We start from the raw sequence: 19,624 nt of genomic DNA on the forward strand, positions 1-19,624 counted from the left end.
AGAGGGGTGAGGATCTCTAAAACTTCCAGCACGGCGTTCTCAAGATGCTCTGGGTCCTTTTTTCTCGGGGGAGTCCTCGTGCCCCAATTAATCTTTCGCTCCCCTCGGACCCTTTAAAAAATTGCAGTCGCCACCGGAGGGGGGGGTCCCAGTACGAACCCCTGTGTATTACAGTGTTCAGCCCCACTTTCCCCGAACCGGGAAGCCGACCCGAGGGGAAATCCCCAGACGCCGCGGGGGTGGGGGCGGGGGTGTAAGCTCCGCAAACCCGCGGGCGCGGTGGGTGGGGGCGCTAGGCTCCCCCGCCCCGGGCACCGACCCCAGGCCAGGGCGGCGGCGCTCTCCCACCGCGCCTCTAGGGACTCGCAGACGGCTGCGAGACCCGCCGGCGCGCTGGGCATGCTCAGTCGCCGGGCTCCGGGCTCGCGAGTCGGAAGCCTGTGCGCCGCCGCCGCCGCGGAGCCGGCCGGGGCGCACCGAGAGCGCGAGGGGCTCGCTGCAGCGGCGGCCGGGCGGAGGAGGAGCCAGGCCGCCACGGGACCCGAGTCCCGTGCGGAGTCTCCGACCAGCCGGCCGCGGCGCCCGCTCCCCCGCATCCCCGCAGGGCAGGGGCCGGCCACGGCTGGCGTCGGCGGGGCGTGGAGGAACCTCGGCCGCGGCCGCATCCTTGCCGCCTGCCCCGGCCGGGCCGTGTCCCGGAGCCGTCGGGCATGGAGCCGTGGAAGCAGTGCGCGCAGTGGCTCATCCACTGCAAGGTGCTGCCCGCCAACCACCGTGTGACCTGGGACTCGGCGCAGGTATTCGACCTGGCGCAGACCCTCCGCGATGGAGTCCTGCTCTGCCAGCTGCTCAACAATCTCCGGGCGCACTCCATCAACCTGAAGGAGATCAACCTGAGGCCGCAGATGTCCCAGGTAAGGGAGCCGGCGCGGGCGCCTCCGCCTCTAGCCGGCATCTCGCATTAATCTTCCGGTTAATTTCTTTGTGTAAATGCAAACATCTAGGTGCGCTCTGGTTGCCCTGCCTCCCAGCCTTCTGCTTTGGGGATCGCTTCGGCTTTTCGTACCTTGGCTTGAAATGGTTTAGGTCTTTAGCAGAATGCTGAAGTCCTGCGTCCGGAGATGGTATGAGGATTTCATAAAGACTTTCTGTCAGGCGGAGAAAAAAACAAAACTGTCTTAGTGTGCCCTTCCTTCACCTACTTTCGTGCGTTTGTGCGTGTGTAGGGCAACAAAAGGAATTTGATCCAGCTCTTTTACAATAACAATGGTGAGGGATAAACCGAGATGCTGCGGTCATTCTGCTTTTAGTCTATTCTACTTTGCGTTTCATCCCCATGTTTTCTTGAAAGAGGAACCATAACATAAACGACTCTAGGAAGTGGAGGGCGTTCCGGTACCGTTATCTGTACAGGAATGACACTGGTCAAAGGGAGGAAAGGGGAGCACCATGCAGTGGTTGTCCCCGAAAGCCCCCTGAGCTTGTGGCCAGCTGGCGAGCTAGGCTGTGTTTACAGCTCTTCTTAAGCCATGTGAGAAGGAGCAAGTCCAGCCTCTCAGCAGCGACAGGAAACAAGAAGTTTCGCTAGAGATTATGCTTTCCTTCATTCAGGGCTTGCTCAAGTGGTGGAGTGCATGCTTGGCTCCTCCAGCCTTGCCTGGACGTGCCTCTTAGAGGGGTTAACAACAACAACAACAACAACAAAAACTCTGGCGGGGTGAGGGGGTGGGGGCTGTGCGCATCCTACAGTCAACTCAAAAGTCACAGCTCAGAGTATTAGTTTCGTGGTCCTGTTAGAAAGTTTCCACGCAGAAAGATCGTAAACACCATTTACATCTATTTTCTTTGTTTTTTTTTTTTTTAAACTTTTTTTTTTTAAGATTTTATTTATTTATTTGACACAGAGAGATCACAAGTAGGCAGAGAGGCAGGCAGAGAGAGAGAGGAGGAAGCAGGGTCCCTGCGGAGCAGAGAGCCTGATGCGGGGCTCGATCCCAGGACCCTGAGATCATGACCTGAGCCGAAGGCAGCGGCTTAATCCACTGAGCCACCCAGGCGCCCCCATCTATTTTCTTTGTAATATGAAAAATAATTTTCAACTTAAAAGAGAGGAGTCCTCCCCTCCAGGACATATTTTAATCATTAATCCTGAATGATAGTGCCTCAGCTACTGGGCAGCCGTAGCAGTGCATTTTACAATGAAACTGACTTCATGAAATTGAATAATTATGTATTTAAAGTTAGAGCACACACATTCATCTCTTCTTCATGTCAGTGTTTCACCAGGGTCCCTCTGCACCCAAAATTCTCTGTTACCTCCTATCCTATCTGCCTTTGGTGGGCTGGTTAGCAGTCCCCCAAACAGAACATGATTGTAAGTGGTGAGAACAATAGGATTTTTTTTTTAAGATTTTATTTAATTATTTGACAGACAGAGATCACAAGTAGGCAGAGAGGCAGGCAGAGAGAGAGAGAGAGAGAGAGAGAGAGAGGGAGGAAGCAGTATCCCCGCCGAGCAGAGAGCCCAATGCGGGGCTGGATCCCAGGACTCTGGGACCATGACCCGAGCCAAAGGCAGAGGCTTTAACCCACTGAGCCACCCAGGCGCCCCAACAATAGGATTTTAGAAGTGAGATAAATTATTTCCTACTTTCCCGTAATCCTGGGTGTTGACTGCCTGATCTGTGGACCTCTTCAGAGTTGTCTCAATTCTGGATATCCTATTAAGGTTTTGTTTTGTTTTAATTTGAGAGAAACCGAGAAGCAGCATAAGCAGGTGGAGGGCCAGGGGAGAGGGAGAAGCAGACTCCCCACTGAGCAGGGAGCCAGATGGTGTGGGACTTGATTCTAGAACCTGGGATCATGACCTTAGTGGGCAAAGGCTTAACCGACTGAGCTAGCCAGGTGTCTGCTGTTAAGGGGATTAACAGACATTTCCATGAAGCTGGAAGCTACTGTTCTGAGCACAGTTCTATAGGGAGCTACAGTTGCTTGAGTTTACAGATCACTGTTTCCCACCTGGCTTATAGCCTCAGAAGGTGGTATGAGTCAGGATGCTTCGGCCCACCAACAGGGAACACAGTATTGTGTGCACTTCTGAAACTTTAGTTTCCTGGAACCCTCGGGGGTTGTTCAATAAGTTCTCAATAATCCATTTCTCTAGACAGCTGAGGATCTCCCTCTTTTAATCTTCTAACCTTTATTTGAATGTTAACAGTGGATGAAAATCTTTTCAAACTTGTTTTTGCTTTGTTGAATATAGTCAATGTAATCTTTTTGATACACGAGGAGCATCATTAATGAAAATTGAGCACATATGATGCTCTAAGAACTTGATTCCCTACTGGGGGTACCACAATGAACACATCAGGATCCTTGCCCTAAAGGAATTATTACACTGTGCTATCAGATAAGTCACCAGGTTATAATGAGGTAAACAGCTGAATGACTTTCCTTAGGCTATTTTGCTTTTGGATTTTTAAGCCTGTGCAGTCCTGAGCTTTCTGGTTTCAAATTCAATGCAATTTTCTCTGTAATGTCCTGTGAGTGAGGGCTTTTCGTAAAAGTGAACCCTTGAAGGCTAGTACCTGAATATGACGATGGCTGTCCATACTTTCTTGGTTCTTGACCACATTGCAGAGAGAGGAGGTTGCTGAATAGCTGAGTTCTGGACAGATGAGTTTGCATTATCCAGACTGTCATTAAATCCTTAAATGACACTTATTAATGGTTTCATTAAATGGGGTGACGTATTTAACATGCTTATAGTGCCCAGCACTTAATAGGTGTTCATTATTAGTAAAATTACTTAAAACGTTTTTTTTCCTGCTGTCATTCTTTTTTTTTAATTATTTTTTTAAGATTTTATTTATTTGACAGAAATCACAAGTAGGCACAGAGGCAAGCAGAGAGAGAAGAAGGGAAGCAGGCTCCCTGCTGAGCAGAAAGCCCGATGCATGAGGGGCTCTATCCCAGGACCCTGGGATCATGACCTGAGCCAAAGGCAGAGGCTTTAACCCATTGAGCCACCCAGGTGCCATCTCCTGCTGTCATTCTAGGAGTAATAGGTTGCAATCAAAATTTTAGAACATCGCAAGGTGTATAAACCCCTTTGGGCTGACATCTCTGTTTCTGCATTGAATGGCTCCCATCTTCTTAGATGCTTCTGGTTATGACTCCTACCCCATCAGCAATATTCCTATTGTATAGTGAATAACCTAGTAACCTAGTGAAATCCTGACAAGCATCCCAGCAGACTTCATTCCTCTGAATTTAGATGGCATTATTATTAATTATTATTAATACTTGTGGCTTTTGCTGTTTCTGGTATCTAAGAGTCATTCTGTCCCACCAATATAGGTTTTATGGAAGATATTAATTTGAATTTCCTTATAGCACATGATTTTCTAGGCCAGAAAATAACTAGAAGTTTTCACTTCAGAGTCTTGTGGCATTTGAGACTGATGAACAAACATGGACAAATTTTAGTTTTGTATATTGGTGGTTTTTAATTATCTGGTAAGAGTCTATAAAATGAGTAGCCTCTTATATTAAGAGTATTTTTCTGAGTGTGATTTCTTCCATTCTCTTATTATTTGCCTTCTACCTAGTTTGGATTAAAAAAAAAAAAACAAAAAACACAGCGAATAATTACTCAATTATAGGTTTGAATCTTGAGGTTTCAAGTTAATTATCCTTCAAAATAGAATTATAAATGGGATCCCAGTCTCATATTCTTACTGGCTGTGCATATCTGCCTCTTTTTGGTCTTGTTATGTTGGTAAAAGGAGGATCTTTTTTTTTTTTTTTAAAGATTTTATTTATTTATTTGACAGAGATCATAAGTAGGCAGAGAGGCAGGCAGAGAGAGAGAGAGAAGGGGAAGCAGGCTCCCTACAGAGCAGAGAGCCCGATGCGGGACTCGATCCCAGGACCCTGAGATCATGACCTGAGCCGAAGGCAGCGGCTTAAACCACTGAGCCACCCAGGCGCCCTAAAAGGAGGATCTTGTTCAGTTCAGAAGTAAGTACTTTTTTTATGGGGCACCTGGGTGGCTCAGTCAGTTAAGCCTCTATCTGCCTTTGGCTCAGGTCATGATTCTAGCATCCTGGGATTGAGCCCCAAGTTGGGGCTCCCTGATCAGCAGGGAGTCTGCTTCTCCCTCTGCCTCTGCTCTTCCACACAGCTACCTCCCCACCCCCCGTTATGCTCTCTCTCAAATCAAATCTTTAAAAAGTACTTTTTAAAACCTTAATTTAGAATTTGTTTAAAATGAATTAAAGGGGTAGACACAAGTCAGTATTTAGTCATCCATTTAACACATTTCTTTTATGAAGAATAAATAAAATCTAGATGATTAATAAAAGTACAAGATATTTGGCATCTGGATTTATTTTTCATCCAAACAGGTGTTCTAGCTAGGATATAAAGCTCATGAACAGCTCTGCGGGGAGAAGAGCCTATCTGTGATAGTTGTATCGGGGGTACATTGTGAAAGGGCATGGACTGTAGCCTTGATGTCCTTTTTAGTGGCTAAGAAGGTCTCTGTGAATGCCTATAACCAATGTAGATCTATCAATGAGATTATCTTAATCTTACTATTTTGTAATGGAAAATTTTTCTTTATGTCCTATGATGAGAGTAATACATTTGAATTTACTGACTACTGTGTATGGTATCGGTGAACTTTGAATTTTCTTAAAATGAATTATTCAGGCATTCAGAGTTCTTTCAACAAATATCTGGTTCTATGTGCCAGGCACTGTTGTAGATACTGACTTAGGGCAATAAACAAAGGCAACAAATTCCCTGCCCTAAAAGGATTTATATTTTAGTGGGGGAAATGGATAATAAAGAAATGATTGTATAATATGTCTTATAAAGAGATTTCAACCCAGTAAGGGACTAGAGCAAAAGTTAATTCAATTTCATAGAAAATAGGCAAGAAGGGCTTTCCTGAAGAAGTTACAGTTGATCAGGGAGGGACCTGAAGAGTAAGTGAATGCAGGAGTATGGATGTTTGAAAGACTACTGTTGGCAGAAGGTATACCAAGTGCAAAGGTTCTGAGGTCGATTAAATGATGGGTATATTGGAGGAATAATGAGGCCATTGTGGCCGGAAGAGAGTGAGTGTAGGAAAGAGTGGTCATGATGAAGTCAGAAAATAGGAGCCAGATTTTTAAGACTAATGTGTCCTTGTAAGGACTTTGACTTTCCACTCTAAGTGAAATGGGAAGTCCCCTGACCTCACTTACATTTTCAACAGGGTCACTCTGGCTATGTGCGGAGAATAAACTACAGAACAGCAAGAATGGAAACAGTCAGGCTAATACAGTCACTGCAGCAAGAGATGATGGCAGCTCTGGCGAGAGCAGTAACAGGGCAAATGGTAGGACATAGTTCAGTTCTGCATATGTTTTGAAGGGAGAGTCAGCAGGAGTTTCTTGATGGAGCCAATTTAGGTATATGAGAAGAATAACTCCAAAATTTTGGCCTGAGAAATTGGAAAGATGGAATTGCCCTTACTGAGAGTGAGAATACTGGAGCAAGATAGCTTTTGGTAGATGTCCGCAGAGGGCAGGGAGATCTGGAGCCAGTTATGTTTGGAATGCCCTGTAGACATCTAGGTGGAGATGCTAAGCAGACAGTGGAGAAGTTGGGTATATAGATGTGAATTTTGGAGTCATCAAGGTGTAGGTGGAATTTCAAATCATGAGCCCTGATGATATCACATAGGGAGCGGTCTAGAAAGAAAAGGTCAAAGGACTGAGCCATTGGGCCTGCCCCTGTGTCAAGGGTAGTAGGATGAGAACCTATGAAGCTGTTGAGAGGGAATGGCCATGAGGCAGGAGGGAAGACAGCAAGAGTGTGGAGAGCATGTGAATAAAGTGTTTCTGGGAGATAGTATGAGCAGACCTGTCAAATGCTGCTGATAGATCAAGTAAGACAAGGATGGAAGATAGACTGTCAAAAATGAAATTTTTTGATGATTTGACAGATCTGGTGTGTGATGGACAAACACCCCACTGGAGAAGAGCAGATAGAAGGAAGAGGATCAACAGAGAGAGTATACAAGCATGACCCCTCTCTGGGAGTATTGTTGCTGTGGTGGTGGCTATTGGAAAAGAAAAGAGATCTAGAGGGTTGCTTTCTTATCCAAAAGAATTTGAATTTTATACTTGTGAAAAGAGCTCTTAGCTCTTAAGTCCTATTAAGGCATCTTAAGCTCTTGTTCTATTTTATTTTTTTTTAATTTTTATTATTTTTTAAAGATTTTATTTATTTATTTGACAGGCAGAGATCACAGGTAGGCAGAGAGACAGGCAAACAGGAAGGGAAGCAGGCTCCCCCCTGAGCAGAGAGCCCGATGGGGGGCTCCATCCCAGGACCCTGGGATCATGACCTGAGCTGAAGGCAGAGGCTTTAATCCACTGAGCCACCCAGGCGCCCCTTAAGCTCTTGTTCTGTAGGTATACTTGATGGCTTAACCTGGACTCTCTAGGAACCAGAGCCTAGGATAAAGGATAAAACGTTGTGAGATGATTGGTGAGGTATAATCCCATGGCTGCCAGGGTGAGAGAAATGGAAAAGTGGGCGTGTCTTGTTTTGCGGATGGGGGAAAACTTTATCATGTTGGTAATGCAGAGGGGTTTGATTCAATATGGATACCAATTTCCTAATTTTCAAATACAAGAGACCCTTTTCAAAATTATTTTTCTTAAGCTCTCTATGGCATTTGACATGGCCTTTTCTGTTCCCTTTGAAACTCTTCCTTGATTCTTACCACACTGCACATTCCTCATTTGCTCATTGCTTTTACTATCCCCTTGTTTCCTTTGCTGGTTTCTCTTAAACATTCCGTAGAAATTTGAATTGCCTCCTTCATTGTCTTTGTTCCTATTTTCTTTCCTGTGTCTTCTCATGTCCCTGTAATGTTACCTACTTTTTATACCTCAATGGACCCCAAATTCCTACTGATAGCCTGTACCTGCCTGTCTGTTACCTCCACCTCTACTGGTGCAATCATTTCACAGTTGGAGTGGTGGCAATCACAGGATCAGACTTCACTGTGCAAAGTGCACCCCCCTGCAGAGGGAAGGATGAGCTTGATGGGGAGAATTGGACGCGAGCAAGGCTGCTGCTGAAGTTCAGTCAGGGGAAGAGGTGGCCAGTGAATACCATGCCAGAGAAAGCATGGGACAGAAAAGATAGAGAAGGACAAAAAAATGGACATGATGGAGAGTTGGAATGGACAGGGCTTTGGGCCAAGGATGCAGTGAGAGCTAGGAGCCTGTGGCTAGAATGAGCCTGTGTTTCAGGCTGGGCTGATGGGGGGACTTGGGGGGGGGGCAATATAGAGGAGATGCAGATTTCAGAGGGAAGGCAAGCACATTCAGTTTTAGCTGTGGAGTTTGAAGCTATTATTAGTTACCGTTCATATTTAGTGTCAAGCATCCTATTCTCTTAAACTATTTTCTTTCCGGCTTATTCTAATACCTAAAATCCAACAATCTTTTGAACTCTTGGTTCTACCACCTCTTCACTGCCCTCATGTCTTCATTTCCTTCCTCCTTAGCTTAAGTACTGCAGTCATGATAATTCCAGCTTGATTTGGGATACTCATTTGAGTAAAGTGCAACCCTGGTTAAATCCAACTCTCTACTTACTCCTGCCTGCAGCATGGCTCCTGGATCTGATGGAGGCAAACCTAGGACACTCAGACTGTTGTCACTTCAAATTCATGGTCCCTAACCTCAGTGGGGCACTCTAGGCTACCCAGCCATCTGATTCCGCTTCTCTAGACCAGGTGTTCCCAAAGTCGGGTCCGGAGACTCCGGGTAGGAGTTCAGAGATGGATACCTTTAGGAATTCCATAAAGTCAACAGTCTTTTTAAAAATAATACATTATTTGCCTTTTCTTTAGTTTTCTCACAAGTGTAGAGTGGAGTTTTCCAAAGGCCGCATGACAGTGCTGATGTCATTGCTGGGATGGACCATGAATTATGTGCTTGTAGATACCTTAAAGATTTCTCAGGTGAGACTACTCGTATGTTAAACGTTGATAGATATAACCCCTGTAAACAGAAGCTGCTGGGGGTTCTCAGTAATTATTTTTTTCATTAGTTTAAGAGTGTAACAAGATCCTAAGACCAAAAAGTCTGAGAACTGCCCTAGACCATTCACTCTTTCTTTTGACCATTCACTTTTTGACTTTCCTGGATGACTACTTGGACATTTTCTTGACACACAATGTTACATTAGTTTCAGGTGTAGAACCTAGAAATTCAAGTCTATGCATTATGTTATACTCAGCATAAGTGTAGCTATGATGTGTCTCAATACAACGTTATTACAATACCATTGATTATAATCCCTATGCTCTACCTTTCTTCCCTGTGACTTTCTCATTTCATAAGTGCATGTCTGTATCTCCCACTGCCCTTCATCCATTTTGCCCATCCAACCCCCTCCTGGTACTTTTTCTTGTTGAATCTGCATCTTTGTCTCCATTTTTCCCTCTTTTCTGGTGACCTTGCTTCCTAGTCTACTGAGAAAACAGGCAATCAGGAGAGCTTCCTCGGTCTCCCCTTTTTGCGTGTGTGCCCATAGATGATGCTTTCTCTCCTGTTCTATGGGCAGATTATCAGTGCTCCTAGTGAAGGCCAGTTCCTTTGTCATTCTATCCCTGTGCTTTCCTGCGTCATCTGTTCTCTTCTGGATCTTATCATTTGAATGCACAAATGCTGTTCGTTCCCTCATTTGAGTCAGGATCTATTTTCAAGGTAGAGCCACAGAGGCTTGTTTGAACATTGGGTGTGTTGGAGAGTGACTGAGGATTTCTAGGGTTTACCTGCACTGCTGGGGCAAATGGTCAGTCAGCCTCCTTATAACTGTTCAGTGATTCCTTATGGACAGTGGGTTAAAATCCAGGTTCCTTAGTAAAAGCATGCAAGGCTCTGTGGTCTAGTCGGCTAGAGGTGTCTGCTGTACCTCTCAACACTTTCTTCTCTGCTCCTGAACTTTTTGTGGCTTCTCAGATGAACTGTGCTGGTCAATGTCCTGTGTTATTGCATGTGCCCACTTCTCTGCTTGAAATGTCCTTATTTGTGTGACTGAAGAGTCAGTTCAGGAGTCACCCTTGCTGATTATTTACAGCTTTGTGCCACACTGTGTAACATACACAGGCGGAGCATGACAGTCTTCGCACCGTCTTGCAACACTTTGTGTCCCTTCCAGTCTGTGACCTACTGGAGGCTGCCATGGGCTCATTTATGTATCTCTCTTAAAATTGACACCACGACTCCTACATGATACACATAAATAGCCATAAACTAAATTCATGGATGGATGGGAAGTGATGACTTTGTTTACCTTTTCAACCATACCTATAACTTTTAATACGATGTACTTGGCACTATGTTATTAAAAGTCAAACATCTGCTCATTGGAAGGCATTACAAATAGGTATTACTTTCCCATGTGACCACCTGACTGACCATCAGAAAGTGTCTAGAACTGTTTGTTGTTCTTTCTCCTACCTAGCATAGGTGTGAGACGCCTGGGTGGCTCAGTCGGTTAAGCAGCTGCCTTCATCTCAGGTCATGATCCCAAGGTCCTGGGATCGAGCCCCACGTCAGGCTCTCTGCTTGGCGAGGAGCTTGCTTCTCCCTCTCCCTCTACCTGCTTGTGCTCTCTCTCTCTCAAATAAATAAATAAAATCTTAAAAAATAAATAGGCGTAATAAAAGAACCTATGCTTTAGGGTGGCTGTGAGGACCGAATGAATGAATTAGCTCTGCACTTGGCACGTAACAAATACTCAAGTGTTAATGACTTTTGCTGTGCTTATGACTGCTACTACTGCAGAAACCTACAAGGCATGTTAACACTTCCCATGAATTCTCCTTGTCACACCACCATGAAACCATCGCTGTTAGTTACCCCCATGTGAGAGCTACTCTCCAAGGCTGAGAGGAGTTTAGGATTTGTACTAACAAGCCTGGCTGGGTGGAGGCAGGATGCTGAGTTCCTTCAAGGCTTTTGGCACATCTGCTTGTGAATGGTGGTCAGTTTCTTTTTCCTTGCTGTTTGGTTCTCTTATAGCCTTTGCTTTAGAGGAATGTTCTCAGATTGGCTCTGTGGTTATCAATAACAGCACCTCCATTCTAGGTACTGAGTAATTCTGGTTTCAGGGTACTGAATGTAGCAACAGGATGATTTTATACACCTTTATCATCTTATGCAGTGTAAAATGGGAGATCGACCTCTGACAGGTTTGTGATGGGGAAAAGAAATAAAATCTGGTAGAAAAACTGAGGAAAGTTAATGAGAGGGCAGGAGAATGATTGTAGCTGGTCCTTTTTGGCCTTTTTTTTTTTTTTTAAAGACTTTATTTATTTATTTGACAGAGAGAGAGATCACAAGTAGGCAGAGAGGCAGGTGGGATGGGGGGGGGTGGGGAGGCAGACTCCCTGCTGAGCAGAGAGCCAGCTGATGCAGGGCTCTATCCCAGGCCCCTGAGATCATGACCTGAGCGGAAGGCAGAGGCTTAACCCACTGAGCCACCCAGGCACCCCCCTTTTTGGTCTTTTAATACTGTGCCTGGTAACCCCTGGTCCTGAGCACGTGGTTTTTATGCTTTACTCCTGAGTGGGGCCAGGAGTGCCTACATTTCTCTGGGCAGCAGGAACATCATTGTTGTAAATAGCAGACTTTCAAATGGTTGTCTTTTATTCCCCTTTTTTCCTGTATTATAGCCATTCTCCTTCTAAATGCATGAACACCTATTATTTACAATGTTGTTTAGAATATTATACCCCCCGCCCCATTAACATAGATCCTGCATTGTGTGAAGGCCAGTCACAAATTTGCATTTTGCCTTTCCCCAATCTTAAGCATTTAGTGGACAGAACCATGAAGAGCAAAGAAGTAGATACTTTGGATTTTCATAGAAAATTATTTTAAAATTTTGTGCTGCTATCTGCATGTGCTTTCAAAATCTGTGTTGCAAGAATTGTAGTCAGCCTTTGAGTTGCTTGCTTAACAGGAAGCCAGCAGGATATGCTGCTCACATGGGAGTTCTCTAAAGGGTCAATTAATATGGAATAGTCAATGAAACACTTGATACTCACCTTCCATGATTTTCAAAGTACTTGTCTTAAAATAGATCAGTAACAGCTGGCTTGAATAAATAAGCATCTTGCCTCTGTGCCCACTAATGTCAGGAGTCTTTTCTTGGGAGCATGGGGCAATATGGTTTAATGAAAAGGCTTCAGGCCAGGAGTCAGAGGACCTGAGAGGCACAGCTCTCTCTGACATGTGGCCTTACCGAGTAGCTGCTTCTTTGTCTCTGCCTTCCATACTTACAGCAATAATAGCAAATACTGACATATCAATAATATGCTGAATAGCAGCTAACATTTTTTATGCATATTTAGACCTCATTAAGAAGGCAATATGGCTTCATGAAGAGAGGTTTGGGGCAAGAGGGAAATGTTTGAATCCCAGCTCTGGCATGGGACCTGATGGCTTTGTGAAAATCATTTTACTTGTTGAGTCTCCATTTCCTCATAGGCATGAAATTCTGAAACCTACTTTGCAGGATTGTGGTGAGAATTAAATAATTTCTGTAAAATGCTTGGGGCATAGTAGGTACTCAGCAAGATTTAGTTTCCTTCCTCCTCTCCCACATCCTTGAGCCTTATGAGTCTAAGAGCCAGGAAGAACAAGATCTTATCACTCTTCTACAGAGAAGGAAATAGAGGTGTACACTGGCTAAAGGACTTTGCTCAAGGTCACACAGACAGGAAGTGGTGAAGACAGGACTTGAGTCCAGTTGTCCTAATTCCAAATGCCGTGAAGTTTATCATTCCTACTATCAAGCTGAGTGCTTACATGGTGCATTGTGTGAGGAAATGCCTGGGAACATGTTCGGGAAACCAGGCCTGCCCTGCAAGTGCACAGTGACATTGTATTACCTTGCACTGAAGTTTACTGTATTTCAAAGAGAAACATCTGAATTCATGAAACCAGTTTTCACTTATTTAAGAGTCTGATTTAGTTCATGGATTATTTGCTTTTTGGTAATTTCCTAGCTCTTCTGCTTTCTGTTTGGTTCTGTTTTTATGGGAATCTGTGCATATGAATGTTGATTGATTAAGCCATCAATTTGTCTACTAAATATTAGATTTTATAGTAGATACTGAGGGTTCAAAGGTAAATAAAACTCAGTCCCTGATCCAGTGTGGCTTTTAGTCTACACAGCTTGGATTTTACTTCAAAAATGGCTTTATAAAACCAGGGTGAGAGTGGGGGAGGGAGACCGGAATCAGTGAATGAGCATGGCAAATGCTCGGTAGGGGAAGTACATTTTTGGATGCATTGATAATTTTGCTGATGTGCAGGGTGTGACACGTGAATGTGTGTGCGAGGCTCAAGGCATTTCTGTCCTCCCCCGAGACATTTGTCTAGAATCTCCTATGTGCAGGGTACTGGAGTCCTCAAGAGAAATTATATGGAACTTTGTGCTTTTGTGGGGCGGGGAGAAAGCAGATCTGACCTCAGAGTCAGGTTTTTGCAAGAATGCAGAAAGGAAGTAAGTCATTGGATGCTACAGGGCAGGTGCAAAAGTGCACACAGCTGGGTGAGCGAGATGAGACCAGGAAGAGGACAGAGACTTGAGTGGTTACAGGAGAGGAAGAAGGCTTGAGAAAGAAACTGGGCGGGGAGAGTGTGTGTGAGATGAAGAATGTGCAGAGACATTCAAACCTCAGCGATGTCTCCAGCGGGACAGTTACTCTGAGGGGTGATGAAATATCCTCCATGACATTAATACTGGGATATGGCTGCACCATTTGCATTTGGCGTGAAGATGTTAAATTATAGGACTTTGGTGCATAGCCTGTAATATCAGATGATGGTCTAGCCTCTTGAATATCTTAAATGCTGTGGGAGCAGAGACCACATAGAGAGATTCAGGCTACATCACGGGCATCTACAGCAGTGTGCAAAGCCTGCTCTTTTTCTGCCTCTAACCTCCTGACTTGCCTTTTCTCAGTCCCTACCTACCTTAACCATTCTTTATTCTCCTTGTGCTCTTTGTTGACTGATATCTTTCTTTGTTGGTCCATTTGTTTTTGGCTGTGTCCTCCTGGGTCCTGCTCGAATATGTGGTCAAACTTTCCACATTCATCCCCAGTTCCCTTCACCTTCTGTGCCCTCAGATGGGGCGGTTACCCTGCCCTTCAGTGCCGTCATAGGCTTTCCTGCTTTTGCTTCCAAGCCAAAGAGGATTGTCAGAGAAGCTCACTTAGCAGCTTGTGTGTACTGCCCAGCTTCACCACAGCTGGCCATGGTGCTCATCATTGCCTCTTTGCTGCGCTTCCTGTCACCCTCTTGGCTCCTTATTCCCCTAGTCAGACTCCAGATCTCTAAATCCCAGACACAGAGTCCCCAACTCTCCCTCAGTCCCTGCAGGTTCAATTGGTTTTTATCATTACCACCCAGTCCTTCTGAGTCTTGTCCTCAGTCTGTCCCATCCACCCCTCATGGTGGTGACCACTGTGACTGTTACTAGGAGTAGCAGCTGTCCCAAACTTCACAAGTTACATTTATGCACACATTTTTGCTGCCTTCTTCAGGGAGAGTTTTGGGTCTTGAAGAGAATGTTTAATAAATCAGAAGCCCGGAGAGGACCAGGTGTTATGAAAACTTTGATTCTGGGAAATTGGACCCCACACCCAAGAGGTGCTCTTTTTCGTTTATAGTCTCCAGAGGCCAATGGTGTGCTTGAGTGAACATCCACTGACAAACCAGAAACTCAAGTCACCTTTTTCAGTTCCCAGTGGCAGCAGGCTGCCTAGCCCCTCTTGCAGCCAGCTTAAGGCATCTGTTTTTTTTGCAAGCTTTTTAAGGGGGGGGGGGAGGGATATTACCACTCAGTTAAGACAGCTTTTCCTTAATTATGTATGCAGTGCCTGACAGAAAGGATAATTCTGTCACATTGATACTCCAAAATGTAGATTTGGCAGAAAATTATTAAATTCCCTGGCATTTTGACCTTCAGATATGAAAAAGCATTTGTTGGTTAAAGGAAGTTAGTAAGCTTAGGCCACAGTCAGCCACACAAGAAATGCTTGAGTTGAGATTTATGATGACAGTACTTGAAAATAGAACCTTGTGTTTTCCCATAAACTGTACTTAGGGATTCAGTAGAATATAGCAGTTTATCCTCAGTGAGGAGGAAGCAGGAAATCTCTGGAGTTCAGGATGAGCACTAACATGGGTGCTTCCAGAGACCCCATTTAAGGAGAGAATGTGTCATAATTGCTGTTAAGATCAGTTTCATTCCTGGAAATTCTAAAATGTGAAGCTGGACTCGGGAGTATTTGGCTCTGATAGTTAAATCCTTATTGAATTCTCAATCTTTCTGAATATATAGTTCCGTTTAATGACCTTAGTGAAGACAAGAGTAATGAGAATTTGGTAAAGGATCTATTTTTTTTCCTTCCTTGTTTAGTAAATGGTTCACCAGTTTCAATGATGCATATAAATTTCTCACCTAGCTAGCCCTAAGCTATTTGCCCATTTGGCAGTTACCTTGCTGGGTTTTATGTAAAATAAGCTAAATGAAGAAACGTATTTAATAATAGTAAAATAATACCCTCGTCTCTCTAAAGAAGAGATAAAATAGATTTCTTATACTCTCTTTCAATGCAATAAGCTTAAGTTCATTTACACTAACCATTAGAGAGTCCCTAGATTCTGACTTAAAACCTAAGGACTTTCCATTTACACACTCTTCTCATAAACTCATGAGGCAACATTGTATAGTTGAAAGCACCTGGGCCTTGAATACATCAACCTGGCTTTGGATCCTAGCTATGCCACTTATAATCTTGGGCACCGTGGGCAGTCTGATCTTGGTGTTTTCACATTTATAAAATATCTCTTCGCAATGTTGTAAGGATGAAATTAACTGCAATAAGGTATTTAGCCCTTAGTAGGTACTCAATGAATGTGCCATTCCTTTTCCTAAGCCTGTTTTTAAATCCAGGGAGATTACATGTTGCAGGTTAAAATGAGGAAGAGAGACAGCTGAAAGCTAAATTGACAGTAGTAAAACAAAAACAAAAGACACCTTATAAATCATGGACTCAAAAACCGTATTAATGTTGGACTGTGGAGAAATGCTGCCAAACTGATCAACATAGATAGTGTACTGGGCTCTGGGGGACGGGTGGTCCTGTTTGGACCAGTATAGCAACTGATTGTGTTGTTCAAAGAGTTATACTGTTATTGAGCTGGAAAAGTCCTGAGAGGTAATTTTAGTTCAGCTCCTTGGTTTTAAAAATGGGCAGTCTGAGCCCTCTGATTATGCAGTGATTTGCCCAAGGTTACTTGGTTTCCTGAGTAACAGTGCATTACTTCTAACAGAATACTTAAGACCCAGGTCCTCAAGAGAAGTTTAAATCATATTAATCCTTAAAAACAAAAACAGTATTTGGGAAAGATTGGAAAATGATTGAGTTCAGAATTTGTCCCGTGGAGTACTTATTACAAAGGCCTCACTCTCTTGCCTTCAGCTCTCTCTCCTTTCCTCTCTATCTTCCTGGATCCATCCATCCCTTGGATCCAGTCATAGAGGGGAACCTTTGGGAATAGGGATGCAAAGTGTCAGATTTTGGAGCTCAGAAAGTCCTGGAAAAATTGACAGAGCATTGAAAAAATTAGTCACTCCTGAACAACATGGGGCTTAGGGCTACTGATCCCCTGTGCAGTTGAAAATCTATGCATAACTTGGGATGTCCCCCAAATTTAACTAATAGCCTGTTAATCAGAAACCCTACGAATAACTGTTGATTAACACATTTTGTATATGCATTCTACTGTATTCTTAAAGTAAGCTAGAGGAAAGAGTGTTAAGAAAATCATAAGGAAGATAAAGTCCTGTACCTCTATGTATTTAAAAAATCTGCATACAAGTGGACCCATATTCAAACCTGTATTATTCAAGGGTCAATTATAAAAAACAATTGTGAAATGAGAGATCTGTTGCTTAAAGGTGTAAACCTCCAACATCCAGAAACTTAGCTACCCAGAATTACTGTTTCTGAGCTGGCTGAGGTTTTGCTGTTTAAAGTCAGATAACAGTGTTTCAAATTCCCAAGAATGAATATTTATGGTAACATCAAAACATGTTATTTCTCCGAAAATCATGCGTTCCATAAAATTGTGGACCATTTATTCTTCAGCTTTGTTTTTACCCTTGTACCTGGCATAGAATGAGAGCCCCTATGAATGAATGAATGAATGAATGACTATTGAATGAATTCCTAACACCAACTTTAAAATGGGTTGAATGAGAATGCCAGATTTTATGTCCCTTATCTTAATTACAGGCTGCAAAAACAATATAATTCATACTCTGCCTGTTTCCTTGTAACAGCAGGCAGCATGATATATTTAAAGAACGTGGGGGGGCACCTGGGTGGCTCAGTGGATTATAAAGCCTCTGCTTTCGGTTCAGGTCATGATCCCAGGATCCTGGGATCGAGCCCCACATCAGACTCTCTGCTTGGCAGGGAGCCTGCTTCCTCCTCTCTCTCTCTCTCTGCCTACTTGTGATCTCTGCCTGTCAAATACATAAATAAAATCTTAAAAAAAAAAAAAAAAGAACGTGGATTTTTAGCGTCAGACAGGCCTGAGTTCAAATACCATCCCACTAGATGAGCAGCTGTGGGCAAATCTCTTTATCTCTTAGCAACTTCGTTTCCTTGCTTGTGAAATAGGGATAAGTCTTCCTGCCCAGTGTTGTAGAGAGCAAATGTTGTAGAGAGCAGTGTTGTAGAGAGCTCAGAGAGGCAAAATGTCTTGCATAGCCCTGGGGGCACGGTAGGCACTTACTCATAATTTGCGACCCTTTCCTTCTGCCACCTCCTCTAATCTTTCCATGGTATAGGGCTTTTCCCACAGTCCTTTAGGAATTACAACGTTCTGTTGATCTTCCGTCAGTTTTCTCTGCTGTTGTATTGTCTGCCATTGTTTTATTTAGGCTAATTTAAAGGCCTTACAATATTATGAGTTTAAAAGTGATTTAACTTACATAGTTTTATCTACCTGTTAGTGGTTTCATATTTGACAAATGTGATATAATTAGAGAAAACAATCTACCAGGAATTGGTAGACTCCCATTCAAATTCTGGCTCTGTCACTAATTAGCTTTGTGATCTCTGAGCCTCTGTTGGCTCAGTTTCTGTGAACCTTCATTTTCCCTTTCATAACGGGGTTGGTGGTGTGTATTGAAAAGAACCTGGTCTTTACAGTCAGCATTCTGGATGTGCTACTAATAAGCTGTATGATATAGGGCAGGCTCTTTCACTTCTCTCTCTGCTCCCTCAGTGGCTTCCTGAGAATAACACTGTCCATACTGTAGCTTGTCATGAGGATTCGGTGAGATAACGTATGACAAATTCTTGCCTCTCAGCTTTGCACATCATATACTTTTAATCAGCAAGTAACAATAACTGTCCTTCCACTCAATACGATTATGGTTAGTATTAGTAATGCTTGTTACCCTACAGATTTGAGAGATTAACCAAGAGCATGATTATTATAGTTGAAGAATTTTAGGAAAAGCTCAGTGATTTTCTTGGTCATGTAGGAAGTGATAATGGAATAGTATGCAGCTGGGAAAATAATCAGGAGTCCACTTGATATGCTCACTGGTTATGTAATCAGTTATTTGGATTACATGCAGTTCCTTTATAGGTAGCATGACTGTAAGTGTCCATGCACATATTATTTCCCAACTTTGGATTATTGCTTTCAACTTTATTTTCCAAAGTGAATCTCCTAGGTGAAAGGTTATAAACCTTTTGCAGCTCTTGTTAATATGCTGCCTGATGGTTTGCAGAGAAGTATTTCTAACTGACTAAAAGGAAATTTCTAAAGTTTTGGTATCATTTAGGTTTGATCCTTATTTACTGGATGACTTTGAGTAAATTAACCTAAGTCTGTTTTTTTTTTTTTTCATCTATAAAACCGGATGCAAGTAGCCACCTCACAATATGTGTCAAGTACTTAGATGGTGTTAAGTATTTACTGCTCAGCCTTTCTGTCATTCTTGAAGCCATCTGTGCTCCCTCAACACCACCCCGCCATCACTTGGCCCATTGCCTTCTAATTGTGTATATTCTACCTTATGCCAGTGCATTCTTCCAACTGCATCTTCAGTAATCTTAACATACATACCCACCCACATCATGCGAACATTTTTATAACTCTTAGAATGCTTCCTCATCTCTGAGGGTGAAGAAGGCCCTTTGAGATCTGACCTTGTCCTCTGCAGCTTCAACCCCCTTCTCTCTTGCTCATTCTGCTGCAGTCGTGTTGGATATTTTCTGTTCCTGGAATTTGTCACCCTATCTTTTTCCTCTAGACTTGGAGCTTGCTATTTTGTCTGTTTCTTGGTTTTTAAATTCTCCATTTATACAAGACATTGTCCTTAGAAATACTGGTTTTAGGAATTGATGTTCCTGTTCCACCTAAGCCTCGTGATGGCAGAGCCAACCTTGATTCATTCAGTGCTGAATTCCTGGGGACAAGCACAATGCCCAGGACACAGT

The 19,624-nt window shown here is 43.5% G+C and overlaps 1 protein-coding gene across 2 annotated transcripts in view; it reads left to right on the plus strand.

Annotated features, from left to right (window-relative positions):
• Positions 1–564: 564 nt before the first annotated feature.
• VAV3 (vav guanine nucleotide exchange factor 3) overlaps positions 565–19,624 on the plus strand; it is a 362,558-nt gene continuing 343,498 nt past the window's right edge. For both annotated transcript variants that reach the window (XM_046003440.1, XM_046003448.1), the window contains exon 1: positions 565–914. In XM_046003440.1, the coding sequence (XP_045859396.1) occupies positions 711–914 (204 nt within the window). In that variant the 5' untranslated portion in view covers positions 565–710. The remainder of the gene's footprint in view (positions 915–19,624) is intronic.

The sequence above is a fragment of the Meles meles genome, chromosome 1 (genome assembly GCF_922984935.1).
Source record: "Meles meles chromosome 1, mMelMel3.1 paternal haplotype, whole genome shotgun sequence".
In the NCBI taxonomy this organism is placed as follows: Eukaryota; Metazoa; Chordata; class Mammalia; order Carnivora; family Mustelidae; genus Meles; species Meles meles.